The 14,874-nt window shown below is 36.5% G+C and overlaps 1 protein-coding gene across 12 annotated transcripts in view; it reads right to left on the bottom strand.

Annotated features, from left to right (window-relative positions):
• SOX5 (SRY-box transcription factor 5) overlaps positions 1–14,874 on the bottom strand; it is a 952,037-nt gene that overhangs the window by 12,468 nt on the left and 924,695 nt on the right. For all 12 annotated transcript variants that reach the window (XM_046641348.1, XM_046641339.1, XM_046641321.1 and 9 more), the window contains 2 exons: positions 3,318–3,426; positions 423–596 (listed from right to left, as the gene is read on the bottom strand). In XM_046641348.1, coding sequence (XP_046497304.1) covers positions 423–596; positions 3,318–3,426 — 283 coding nt within the window. The remainder of the gene's footprint in view (positions 1–422; positions 597–3,317; positions 3,427–14,874) is intronic.

Here is a 14,874-nt window from a genome sequence, read left to right as displayed (position 1 = left end):
GGTTACAGCATTTAGAGCAAACATTATCTCAAGTCCCACCCTAACTCCACGATGGCATGACTTCTATAGTTTGCAAAGGAAAAGAATAAACACAGTTAATGCCACTATCAAGTGGCTCATCTGAAAGCAACTTTTTTCCTAGACTTAGTACAAATACTTCTAGATTTTTAAAGAAGAGAAAATATTACAACAATTAGTACAGAGACACACAATTAAATTCGCTACAGAAATTGGACACATTTCTTGACGAGCATGGAACGCTTCATCATCAGAAGAAAAGGCTCCATGATGACACATATCACGTTATGTTAAGCAGATAACATGAGCTGCCTGGCCTCCAAACCTAGTTGCTCCCAACAACTGCAGAAAACAGAACTGTAGATTTATTCCATACATCACTTAACCCTTAAGGCTTTTCTTACCCAATATCTTGCTGATGTTGGAGTTGTGCATGTCAGGGAAGGCTTGAAGGATTTTCCTTCGTTCATCTTTAGCCCACACCATGAAGGCATTCATGGGACGCTTTATGTGGGGCTCATTGCTCCCACGTCCCCTGGATTCTCTATAAATTCTTGATTCGGAGACTCCAGCACTTCCTAAAAATAGGGAACATTGCTTCACGTTAGTGTTAAAACTTCTGGCAATTCTCTTCCTTGCACTACTGTTTTTCAGTCTACTAAAGTAACTGAAAATAAAAAATACATTTGATAATGGTACTTCCAGTTCTTGAGACAGATGCTTGTTTATGAAGTTCTTGTGATAGGCCTTGTGGTGGCAAATGTTGCATTTTTGTTTTTAATCCATTTCTAACATATTTTCCGTTTCTTTGAATGGACTGTGGACTGTTTCACCACTTACTTTCAAGAGCACACAAGAAACTTGAACATGTGATCTTTGATGCAAATTGGAAAGAGAATAGTGGGCTTAGATCAATCGGCCTGCTGGTACTGTAGAAATATTAGACAGGTAAGAAGCTCACAAAATTGTGAAACACTAATACATTCAGCAGCATGGATGACTACAGGTAAGGATGTGTCTCTGCTACCTAATGCCCTTTTCCTCTCTCTGAGGCTATATAAATAAAAATGCTGCTAGATAAAATTTTGAGGTTAAAATACAATATACTTATTCTCCTGTAATGTGTTTGGCTTTTCTTTGAACTTATGTGCTAAGAAACGAATGAAATATGCCGATGCAGCAACGATAGTCTGCTCCCCAAAGATATTTGAAAATGGTCGGGAAAAGAACAAAAGAATAGTAACATTACTATGTTTGTTAAGAAGTCTACAGCCATGTATTTAAGGTGGAAAAAATAATATATTCGCTCCCCTGAATTTTCCCCCTGTCATCTATGCTGCCCAGAGACCCACTGAAAGTTACATTCCAGTTAGCGAGACTCATGATAATAAAACACAACCAAGAGCCACAGTGGAACTTTTGGGAGCTGCAGTCACTCCTCTAGGCTTTATGTGGCTTTATAGACAGCTTCAGCAGATTAAACAGCTTCCAGAGATACTCGAGTTTAGGCAAAGAAAATAAGGAGAAATAGAAGAAAACACAGAACTCTGGTGGTAAGTTTTAGAGGGTTACCGTTACAAAAAATGGAAAAGATGTATTTCGGTAGCATATACAATTTTAGAATAATTTGGAGATTTCTAGAGCTTGTATTATTACTAAAAGCACTACTTTTTTCCCCCTTCCTTCATACTCTTCCCTTCTTTTCTTAATTTGAAGGAACAGGAATCAATCAAAATTGCCCAAACTCGAAGACCTCTCCAGCAGCAAACAAAAAACATCGGATATATGTTGGTAGAGTTTCTCATTATTTTTCATTCATAATATGTTCTTTGGTCTGATGAATACTGGGAAATATTTTGCATACAAGCCTGACTGAATTTAACAAATAACAGCAACAAAATTTTGATGTTTTAATGCTGATTACCATGGGTATATTTTATCATGCGAATACAACTTAAAATTTATGAAATGTGTTATTACCAGTAATTGTCTTTTTATTGACAAAAATGAGTGCTAATATGTGGCGACATCTTTGTAAAACGGGTTTGTAACTAGCAAATGATCATTTGCACATCTGCCTTTTCTCGTTCTTACACCTTACAGCAACATAAGCAATAAAATGAACATTACATGACTTCATCAAAGCTAAACAAGCTCTTTTTATGTACTAAGGCCAGGTTTATTTTAGCCAAGCAAAGCAGAAAATAGAAGGAAACGTTTGGATAGAACAGGCCAGAAAAACGCAGGCTTTTCTTGGATACCCAATTGAATCAAATTCAGTTTTGACAAAATTATCTGGTTAAATGCACATTTGGCTAGTCTATTGGCTATTATAGAACTACACTTAAACGTCGAATCAATGGCCCAAGGCAGAGTAGATAACTGTGTATTTTGGGGGATTCCTGGGAACCCTTTCTTTCCTAAAATATGCTTCTCACTGGCTGGCCCTGGTGCAGTCTTTTCTATAGGCAGGGAACTTCCTCTGCAATAGTGACAAATTGGAGGACAGTACTCTTAAAATGCATTTATGTCACCTGACACTGGAGAGGGGTTCCCAGTTGGGGCTCAGTGTAAGAGGAATACCACTTTCTTCCTTTTCCCTCTTTGCTGTGCTATTAAGAGCACCAATTTAATTAGTTGTCACTGTGGCTGTTCAGAATATTGAGAAATGATGCAGACAACAGAAGTCTCCAGGCACGTGAGGAAAGCAAGGGGGTGTGCAGCTGGGGTTCTAGCTGTGTTACAGAGGGTAGGTAGGGCACTTGGCTGTATAGTAGATAGGATAAAAGGGAAGGGTTTCAAAATGCAAGAAACAATCCTGAAAATGTGCTCTGCACAATGTATTCTGGTCAGGGTTTGACAAATGAAAACTTAAAAATGAGTTTATCTAAGGACAAGTTTCTGCAAAGTTTGTTTCGGGCGTAAGAAACAGGGAAGTAAGAGAGAGTGTAGATGGCGATTGAGAGCATCTGCTTAGAATCACGCCATCTTGAACCCTAGACCTGTCTCTAGCACTTACAGCCCTATAAGCCTTGGAAAAAAGGATTCAAAATTCCTAAGGGCCAATCTCTTTATCTGTAATAGTACTTATCTCACAGTTGTGGTGGGGATTAATGAGATGATTTCCGCAAAGTACTCAGCAGAGAGTTTGGCAACCGGGAACTGCTCAGTACATGTAAGCTCCTATTCTAACCATCAGGTACAAGGTGGCAGTCTTGTATATTTTTCAGTAGTTTTAATTGGCACTAAATAGACACTTTGGCACACTATTGAAATATAGATGAACAATTGTCACAAACCATCAGAATCTCCACTCATATTGAAATCCATCATGGCATGGCTAAATTTTCCTTCTTCATTCTGTTTAACCGCCAGTTGCTGAGTCAGACTCTCCAGTGTTGTTTTTTCCTTAGAAAAAAGAAATTTATAATGAGAGTTCAATCTGGAAATTATAATTATTCAAAGACATTTTTTCTTGGGCCATATATAATACATTAGCTTCTGGAAGGGATGGGATGTTGACATATACACTTTTGCACTTTCGGCACATTAGGCAGAGATAATTGAAGCAAACGATCAGCAGGATTTTTGAAGGAATTCCGATTCCTAGCATTTCCTGCACAGTCTTGGCATTTGGGTTTGGTATGCCTAAAGGATATACACTGGGATCCTTGGAGACAACCTCCCCAAATAACAAAATGTGCACAGAAATTTCATGGAAACAACCTGTTTTACAACATTTGGAATGCCTGTTTTATTTTTAGCCAGACAGTGGAAGTATAGAAGTGGCATGGGGCCCAGAGAAAGTCTTCCAATAGTCAGGTGACCAAATGATAGAAACATAATTCACAGTAGTGCCCTCTGGTTGCCATCTCCCTAAATGCCATCTGCATTCCTCATGCAAGGGTAATGAAGATGTTTAAATATTCATTGCTAATTGCTTGTCAAGTCTCTGTACGTTCAATGTGAGTGCCTGCTACTTGGACTACAATTTGATTTGGATTGCTAAGCCAAAATATTGAGTTGGCGAATTATTTGAGATACAAATATACCAAAATTAGATCTGCAAAGACATCAAGTCATTTAAAAGCATGCAGTGCATTGATTTGAATTCGCGGAGAACATGGCACCACAAACCAAATTATTTTCAAGGAAAATATAATGCTTAATATAAACTACATGCGATATTAAACTGCTCCCAAATTAAGTAATTGGGTGATTTTAAGAACAGTAACAGCGTACAATGAAAGGTTTACAACTTTTTCTAGCACTCTCCATCATTGCTCTGAGGATGATGTGGTTCCAAAACAGTTTTAAGAAAAGCCTCTATTGGATTTCATAAAATTTGCTCATGTTTCTTTATAATTATTCACCTCATTTTCTGAGGAACATAGCCATGAGTTGCACAAGTGAACCACATACACTGCGGAACAGCTATTGACACAGTAAAATGTTCACGGAAAATAATCAACTATTTAAGATAATTGCATTACAGGTAAAGGGCCCAACTAATGTTCCCACCAAGAGCCAACAGAGTAATTGAAATTCTTAATACACTACATGCTTTATCTCCGCAAAGTCTCCAACGCTATTGCAATTGTACATACTAGATAAAAAATTCTCTTCATTTAGTGGCCTTGGAATTCCTGTTCTCTAGTCATCAAATTCTGCACATAATTTAATAGAGATAAAAATGTTTTTAATTGTCAATCTGTGTAAAATACAGTAGGAAAACTGGAAATAAGACAGTTATATCAACTTTAGTTTTTACAGGATTATATAATACTAAAATTGACAAACTATATTTTTAAAAATGTAGAAACTGACCCAATTTGTTTTGTGAGTGAAATTGGTATTTTCAGCTGCTTTTTATGTTCTGGGTTTCTTTTGCTGAGAGAGTATGCAGTATATATTCAGCTAAGCTCAGGAGCACCAAAGACACCAGCTTAACAGACTCTTTTTAGAGTAAATGTAGCTGTTAAAATAGAAGACAGTTATATTAAAAGACCACATTCCATCAACATGATCTGATAGTCCCGGAGTCAATGAAGACTTTCCTGTACTATCTTTGGGGAGTATACTGGGCATGGATCGCCTCTCAGGTTTTGATTTAACAGTGTATAAGGCAATAATGCTACATATTTTCTAGAGAATTTTCCATTCTGAAGTAAAGTCTTTCAAGAAGAAAAAGCAAAATGAAGGCAATCAGAGTAGAAAAAGAGTGAAATGCAAAGTGACTTCTAAGGCTCTGAATTCAGCTGTACAGATCTTGTGCCATCTTACCAAGAGGCTAAAATTAGCAAATGATGAGCAGGAAAGTCACAATCTGTTTTTACAGTAAGTAACCTCTAATCATCTGTCTCTAAAGCACATAGTATAATAAAAGGACTCAAGTAGTTGCCCAAAAGTGGAATTTACAATATTTCTCAAGAGGACATCAGTGGTAGAAAGCAGAAGTCAACATGGTAAGCTGGATTTTCTTTGTGACCCTTTGCATAGTTACTTAAGCTAATTCTCAGACATGTGAACAGGCAAAGTGAGAGAAGAGAGAAAATGAGAAAAAGTGATTGGAGGAATTGGAGAACATGTGGAGTGCCTTTAATTAAAACACTTTACAATAGCATGTATATCAAAATGGTAACATTGCCATAATTTAGAAACCCTCACTGACAATAAGTTCAGAAGACATAAAGGAACTGAGGTAAGGAGGATATAATAAAACCAAGTGGTTATATGGTAAATATATGGTATATAAAAATATGGCGGTTGTATGGCAAATAATTACCATATAATTCCATATGAAAATTGATCCTGTAGTAAATGTTTATATTTAGTTCTTATATAAGAGGTAGATATAAATCTATATGTGGATAGGAATCTAGATAATATACTGAACCACCAAAAGAATGAGTTGATTTAAGAATAGTTTTCAAAAGGTTAAATTAAACCTTCTCAGGCATATAGGAGGAGAAAGAATCAGCTAAATGCTATAAAGCACAAAGGCTGGTACACTGGGAAGATTCCTCTCATCCTACTCTTTCCAATCCCACCCATCCTGGCCATTCCCTTCCCAAAGAGTTCACCCATGTATTATCATGTCAAGAATTCAACCATTTGAGATTCTGTTTCTTGGGTTAAATATTTCCCTTTCCAAAAGCCCTTTTGCAAATGTGCAAAAATTACTGGAAAAGGTAATATTTTGATTGTCAAAGTTCTTTTAATTGAATTAATCCTTTCTAAATAGAGTCAGCTGGAACAAAATGAGGGCAGTAGATATCAGGTAGGAAGGAGGTAATTGGGAAGATGCTGAACATAGGAGACACTGAAGAAACCGAGTACAAGGAAACAGAAAAAAATGTTGATGGGCACAGTGACAATTTTTACCAAACTTCTACTCTTAGTTCGAACTGGCTCCAGTAAAAATCACAGTAGTCAAGAATTTGTACAGAAAAAGCGTACCCCATACCCCCACTTTAAGATTAGTGTTCTTGAACAGAAATCCAAAGTATAACACTAATACTTTACTGCCCTCTCAATACTGTCCAAATGCTGATCTAAAACTGACAAGATTCATTGGTCTTCTCTCTTCTACATTTTTCTATTAGAAATGAAACAAAAATCAAAGAAAAATAAACACATTTTTAAAGAAATACTTGCAAAAATTCTGAAGTGCTCTGAGTAATCTCAGAGTAGAGGGTGCAAACAGATTACTTAATACAAAGTAGTCAAAATGAAATAGTCTTGAGGATTTATAAATAAGGACCAAACAAGATGAACTGTATGCTCTCTCTCCTGAATAAAAACTAATAATTGAGTAACAACTAGATTTCTTTTGGAAAGATGGTTCTTATCTGGCTAATCAAATAGTATACAACTCTGTAGGTTTACTAAGATCAAGGGGAAACATTAAGTAAAGTCTATTTTTTACTTGAAAAAATGTTCTGACCCAATGTTGACTTGGACAAAGATCCAAGTGAATCGTATCTACAGAAGAGAAAACTGTTTCAGACCGTACAGTTTCTTGGGGTCAAACGAATAACTCTAAAACTGAACATTCAAAGAACTATTATTAATGTGTTAATATTCACTCAGGGAATTTGGCAGCTGGTCTTGGACTCTGTGGCTTATCCAATGCCTTGCATAATGGAAAACAGCACGTATATTGCTTGCACATGACACCAGGCAATGGTGGGAATCAAGGCGAGCCAAAAAATATCTAAAGAAATGTGGGCAAAGAGTTGATTAGAAGTGGTCAGTAAAGATCTGTACTTTCTAAGCCAACAACATTCTGGATGGCAAAACACCACAGGAGTTAACGGGAGGAGGTCATATTTGAAGTTAGGAAATAATAGGTCTTGGGATTAGGAACATCGTTTCTTAACCGACTCTGCCATATATGTTAGCCATATTACTTTAGACAAGTCAATTAACCTCTCTGGGTCCCAGAATCTTAATTTGTAAAATGGGGTTTAAACAGATGATAGATTCTCGTTAGTTTAAAAAAATTAAGAAAGATATGCTTTTAATATTAGGGGAAAAAGTCAATGGGGGAAATAGAAAAGCTAACAATTCTTCCTAACATAAAAGATTTACAGAAATAGTTCAATATGAATACTAAATACCCTGCCATGGTTACGATTCTCTATTCTCTACGGCCATAGTAATGGACAAATATGCATTAAAAAGGAGAATGTTGGTAACAACTGCAAAAATTGTTGTGATTTTTTTTCTTTCCTGTTGTGCATCATTTACAACAGTGTATTTGACCTTTTTAATTTTCCATCTGAGGCTCAGGCAAGATGGTTTACAGCTCCTTAATGTAAGTCTAGTACATATTTAAACTAAAAGTTTCTCCTATTCCATTACTTCAGTTTATACATAAAATAACTAAAAATTCACTGTTTGTAAAGGCTCCAATGCACATCTTCTGGTGACATTTCATAAGCCAATCAAAACAAAAAACCACACAAACTGGACTTTAGCGGGGGGAGATATTTCTTCAGCTACCTCAGCCTAAATTAAACAGTGCATGATCCTGTCTTAGCCCTTGAAATTGGGATTTGTGTAAGTGCTAAGATTTGCTTCCTACCAGACACACATACACAAAGAGAGAGATGGGCTGTGGATCAGCTATCATAATGGACATCCCTGAAATAAAGCTCACAAAGCTATAAAACTCATAAAAAGCACATGCATGAAATGACAGAATAGAGTGTGACTGTCAAATGTTGACTCAGTAACAGTTAAACCCCTTCTGGCTGCACTTTTTTATGGTCTCCTTCTATACTAATGACACGGGAAGAAGAAAGAAACAAAAAAGGTTTTTAACCCTCTAATTACGTGAAACTCATAGACCACCAAAGAAGATGAAAGATTATTTATAACGTCATAACGATTTATCAGTTGGAGATTTTCTTCATCAGCTTAAGTAGAATATAAAGAAATGATGCATGTGTCCACCCCTCCACCTCTCCGTTTCACCCTTCCTTATTGAGATCCTCATTTTCTAAAAAATAACCATCCACCCACATAACCTAACAGCACGAATGGGAAAAAAAAGCTTTCTTGTAAACTGTGTATAAATTACACACAAACACACACGCGCGCGCGTGCTTCCCTCCTACACCAACAAAAATGCAAGTTGAAGAAATCTTTCACTAATTTCCCTCTGGTCAAATGTGAATTTATCCATTAGGATAAATTTATCCATTAGGATAGTCCCAGATACTTTGGTACTCTGAAATCTGCAGCCCTTAGGAATATTTTTCCATTCATTTTCTCCATCAGGGAATCATAGGGCTATATGAGCTAAGAGGTAGGAAAAAGTCCATAAATGTCCTCTGGTCTAGTCATCTACAAAACTAGCCCTATATAATCCTGATCTTTTCCCCTTCTAAATTCAGAGATTCCCTTAGAGGAGAAAGTCATGAATTAAAACTCACAATTTTGTTCCACAATATAATTTCCTTTTATGAAATTTGGTAGCCAGCTGCATGAAATGTTTCCTCAAGTGTAACTCTGGCTAAATTTCTTAGAAACTTAGTTTCATCAGGCAATCTGATCAAAATGAAATCTATTGGCACATCAAGTTTTCTTAAGAAGTATTATGAAGTTGAAGATAGATGAAATGGTTTCAGAAGAAACACACAGTTTCTATGAATTCAAGTCTTAATCCAGATGAATAACCTTCCAAGATAGTAAAATGACTTGTGGATAAAATTGATGAACCTCATTTATCATTTTTAAAGAACTGATTTTAAAGTGGGAGAAATGTTATACAGTCGATGACAAATAACTCATGCTAATTTTCATGAATGAAGAGAGCAATCTGAGGAAAAATGACGTGAGCGCTTAATGTATGTTCCACAAAAGATAGAGCTGATTGTCACACGAATTAGTTAAGAGCACTTGGCAGAGGATGTGGTGACAACATGAAGCTAGTATGGATTAAGAAAAGCAATGTTATAATGAGACCTCAATTTCTTTTTCTACAGGAACTGGAATGCAGACCAGGGAAGCTCAATGGCCATAATGTTTTGGACTTAACTCAGCTTTAGATTGCGCTCCTATCAATATCTTTGTGGTCACGATGGAGAAATGGCACAGGACCCTGAAAAAGAGAGTTGAATGGAGTGGGAAGAGGAGATCAACAATAGCTATCTTTAAATATCTTAAGAACCTCCATGTTTAAAAAGAATCAAGACCTGTTATTTGTGAAAGAGAGAGAATTTGGCCATATGTAGTCAAAAGAGAACACTATCCAACGTTTGTAAGTTATCAGGTGAAAGAAAATGAACCATGGAAGGAAGAGTTATAGGCTGCCTCAGGATGCCAAAAATTTCATCTCCCTGAAGGTTTTCAAATGCTGGCCGTGGGACTACCTGCGTGGCATATTAGAGATATCGAAGAGGCAATTCAACGTCAGATGACAGGTTGAATTAAAGGCCCTTTTCATTTTCTTTCCAACCTGCAATTCTATGTCCTACTTGACTGGGCTCCCTAAAAAAAACTAAAATATTTTAACAAACGTTTAAAACTGTACATGTTTTCTTTATCCATAAATGATAATTTCCTCAAAAGTTAAGTTTGAAAACTTAAAGGCACTCCGCTTATAATTGAGAATTCCATAATCATCTTCTTAAATTCAAATTATGAAAAAAAAAACCAAAAAAGGTTATTGAGGTATAATTTGTGAAGAGATTGTCCAATAGTAATCATATTTATAGATTTAAGTATTTATTTACAGATTTAAGTACTTTGTGAAAAACACAGTCATGGGCCTAAATTCAACATTACTAATTTAATCCTTAAAACAGAAAACCATTGCCACAGTAAGGAAGAAGTCACTGAGGTCTGTGGATATAATGCATAGAAGAGCCACTCACAGGAATCTGCAGAAAACACATCACTCACACGAAGGTACACGGGAATACTGTCATGGTAAAGTTATGGCGTGCACATGTGGAAGAGGGAAGGGAGGAGAAGACAGCAAACTGCAATCTGAGCTTTCAAATGTCTGTACGTGTGATCAGCATTCAGCCAGCGTCTAAAAAAAGTTATTGTTGCTATTTCAGACCAGAGCAGCTATACATACTGTGCACACTGAGTCAAATCAGAAGGGTTAATGTGAGAAAAACAAGAGGCCAACAGAGAAAAATAATGGAATTCACAACCTACACAGGATGTCCGGTAGGTGGGAGGGCTGCACAGATGTAAACACAAAACTGGAATGTTGTCTGATGATAATTGTTCTATAAACAATGGGTAACTCTGTTACTCAGCTACAGAAACGTATAGAATTTTTCTCTTTAATGTTTTTCCTTTTCATGGTATAAAAGCTATAAAACTGTCAACAGTCGTACAAATGCAGCCTCAGTAGTCAGTAGTTACCTCAGTTAAATAAATACAATTGGATTGTTTTAAGGAGTCAAGGCTTGGCTCATAAATGCTGGGTCTGACAAACAGAAACAGGCATATCAGGGTTATAGTTCACTTTTCAATTATCCATGGTAGTTTTAGGGGAAGAGAGAGAAAAATATAGATTAGAATAGATGTTTAAAATCTCCTTTTAATGAATGACTACAAGTTCACATGTTTTATCAGTGCTACTACAAGAAAGAAAATAAATAAGATTGACCATATTCTTTTCATTTTCCTACTCATTCTCTAGTGGAGGAGTTGGTGGTGTGTGGTAAAGAAAGGAAGACCTAAGAAGGGAGCAGAAACAGGAAAAACAAATAATTGAAAAATGATAAATTGTGGAGATGGTGATTGCTTAAATGAGATTTTTTTTGTGATAAGGCCTCAAAAATGTACTAAATTATATACCTGACCAACATTGGAGGACAAGCTCATCAAGCAGGCCCTGAGTGACTCTCTTTCTTTCTTTCTTTTTTTTGGCGAGGAAGATTGGCCCTGAGCTAACATCTGTTGCCAATCTTCCTCTTTTTGCTTGAGGAAGACTGTTGCTGAGCTAACACCTGTGCCAATCTTCCTCTCTTTTATGTGGGACACTGCCACAGCATGGCTTGACAAGCAGTGCTAGGTCCATGCCCGGGATTCAAAACTGCGAGCTGGGACTGCCAAAGGGGAGCATGCTAACTTAACCACTAGGCCACTGGGCCGGCCACAGCTGGGTGTCTTTCTTGAACCTCTTCAGCATGCTCCATTGGAAAAGAGACTGAAATCTGAGTCAGAAGACTTTGGTTTGAAAACTGATCTACCACTTGAATTCCTGTAACCTTCTCAAATCTCAAGTTTTTTATTTCTAAAACAAAGATAAGAATACTGTTCTGCTTATATTACAGTATGAGATGTGAAAGCACTTTGAAAAAGGTAAAGCACAAAATCAATAGTCGTTATTACTCCTATGCCTCAGAAGCAAGTCCTTCTCCGTTGTAAAGAAGGAGAGAAGATATTATTGGAAAGATTCAATGAAACCCTTTGAAATAAATGCTAAATGCAGAATATTTTCCTCCTAATTTGTAATCCATATTGTTAAAGTAGCTTGCAAAAAATGACAATAGAGAATACACCTACTAAATAAAAGAGGGTAATTGAAAGACAAGGTCTCTTTAGCCATTTCAGTGCCTTAAGGCTGAACTGTCTTGAAGACAGCTATTTGCTCTTGGAGATGAGGAAGGGAGCAAGGGAGAAGGGAAGGGAAGCCCATTCTTAATAGACCAGGCTTTTAAAAATAACACTTCTGGTCAAACAACAAAAGTCATTCTTATTTTACTTAGAGAAAATTTAGAAAAATCAGAAATGTGAGGACATATATGTAAATTTACAACCTCAGCACCTTGGCTTAACTATTGTTTATTCTTCTTCTAGTCTTTTATCTATTCACCATGGAAACTTACTTTAAAAAATATCTAGATCGTTCTCTACAGAGTGTTTTCAAACTTGCTTTTTTCAGGAATACTATGGGAGCATAGCCTCATATCTTTAAATGAATAGCCAGTTTCAATCATCAGAGAGGCCTGTGGGTGTCTATCTGAAAGCTCAATTTGGCATGCCCTGTGTCTCATTTTATTGGACCATCCTGCACTAACCCCTCTACCAGAATGATGTAAAGAACACAAGACTCTCTGTTTGAAAACATGCACAGCTTTTCTAGGCTTGAAAATTAAACCATAAAAAGTTTACTGGAAAAAAAAAAAAAACCTTTAAAAAGCTCCTTAAAAACTCACACCATAATTGCTCCCCACCAAGCGTGGGCACTTGCTAGCTGCAAGTAGTGGCACTGTGACAAATGTAGCAAAACTGAAAGCGGGCTATACTAAGAGAAAGAAAAAGTCTTCCACTGGCCATCTGTGAAAATAAGGCATGTGGCCATTAAATGCAGAGGCTGTAAATATACACAAACTCCATGAAGCAAATGGCAAAAAAGGACTAAACTTTAAGCTCAAACAAATCAAAATGTTTAATGCATAGTTACCACTGCTGGACGAAAACAGCTCTGATCTTTGCAGTCTGCAAACTCGGCATGTATTTCAATTAAATACCCCCAAAAAGAAAAGAAAGAACAAGAAAGAAATGAAAAGACACAGAAGAAAACCATCTGGAACAAAAGGCTATAGACAGCCTATACTCAATTTCTAGAAACAAACAGCCCCTTTAACTTGCACCAGCCTGTCGAGAATGTCGATTGGAATTATTGAAAGGCTGACATATAGAGTGATGGATGAGTGATGACATAATACCTATTTGCCTTTTTGTCATGGTCTTTGAAAACGGGCTGCTCTGTGCTGATAATATTCACTAAGGGGTTTTCCTCTCCCCTCCTGTCCCGTAAGAAGTCTTCCCTAGCTAAGACACTCAGAATTAAGAAGGTTTTATGAATGAAAAACAAAAGAAAAGAAAACCTAAGGATCAAATGCCAACTCGCACATAAAAAGCTGGTCTAGATTTTCTAATAATCAGTTGCCTAGAAAGCAGTTCCCCTTTCATTTTATACAAATTCTCAGAGTAGAGAGATGCCAATAATAAAAAGGCAAATATTCAACTTCAGATTTGGTGTTTCTTTGAAAGTCACCAAAGAAACAATTATATGTAAATACAGAGATTAAAAAACATAAAAAATAACATACACTCAGTTTTATAAAGAGAAAATATAAATGGTTTATGTTATTTTAATTTTTCCTAGACAAATTCTAACCAGAAGATTTAAAAGTTTGGGGACTTTTTTAAAAACACATTCCTCCCTCCTAAAAAAACTCCTGCTTTGCCAAACTTTGCAATGATCTATCTTATTTCTTCCTGAAGGATTTACCTAACATGCCTTCCTCCTTCATGAAGTTTTTCCTTGAACCACTGAAATATCTAGTTCTAATTTGACTTCCCTAATTCATTTTACCTAAAGGCAACATCTACAAAAGCGATCCACAAATCATCAAGTAATGGTAGTATCTTATACTGAATGCAAAGGCTTGAGTTCCTTCATATTCACTTTTTCAAAGCAAAACCTGTAATTCACAATTCCTCACATGCCTTCTCCTTATCTAAGGGAAGGAGCATGTGTTAGATAATGCTGAACTAGATACACTGTGTCAGTTTCTGAAGAGTTAACACTGCTGGCCCCATCCATCAGACGGCCAGCGAAGCATCAGGAAAGAATGATGGATGTAAAATTATTACAGGGCTGCCATCCGATACACTTACTGCCATTTGTAACTAATGCTGCAACTGACACACTTTTTTTCATTATTAAACATCCACATTAAGTCAACATTGGTCACTGTCATTTCATGTTTGGCACTCTGTTAAAGGGAAAGAAAAGGGTTGACAATGGCAGAACAGAGGAGGTTGTGATGGAAGAGTTTCCAAGTGCTAGAGTAATAAAATTAACCTTTGCTTACAAATTAGTCTATATAGTCGGTGGTAAGGCTTCTTATGAATATGACTGACAACCAAAACCAGAAACTGGTGACATTAATGAGTAAATTATTATTTAAAACATAAATGTTATTCACCAGATTTTCATCTTATTCAATGGAAATTTGCAAAGAATTTTCACTGAACCACGGAAGAAAAAGCAAGCCATTTTCCCAGGCATTTCTTTGCAGTTATAGATGAATTTGCAGCACGTGTAGGTGTTTAGATTTCAGGTACACTGTAGGCAATTAGTGGTTGGTGAATAAATTCTCTACCTTAAGAAGTACATGCACACATCTGCATGTTTAGTTTTGTGAGTGACCTCTGTTTTCTATATGAAAAGCAATACAAAGTGAGCCTTAACATGTAGACAGCATCTGTGCGAACACACATTCAATGATTTAACCTGCTGTCCAGCAATGTTTTCTTGGACATATGCTGGACTGGAGTTTAATTCTTTATGGACCACAGACAAGGTGG

The sequence above is a fragment of the Equus quagga genome, chromosome 1 (genome assembly GCF_021613505.1).
Source record: "Equus quagga isolate Etosha38 chromosome 1, UCLA_HA_Equagga_1.0, whole genome shotgun sequence".
NCBI lineage: Eukaryota > Metazoa > Chordata > Mammalia > Perissodactyla > Equidae > Equus > Equus quagga.
This window is presented reverse-complemented; position numbering and strand designations above follow the sequence as displayed.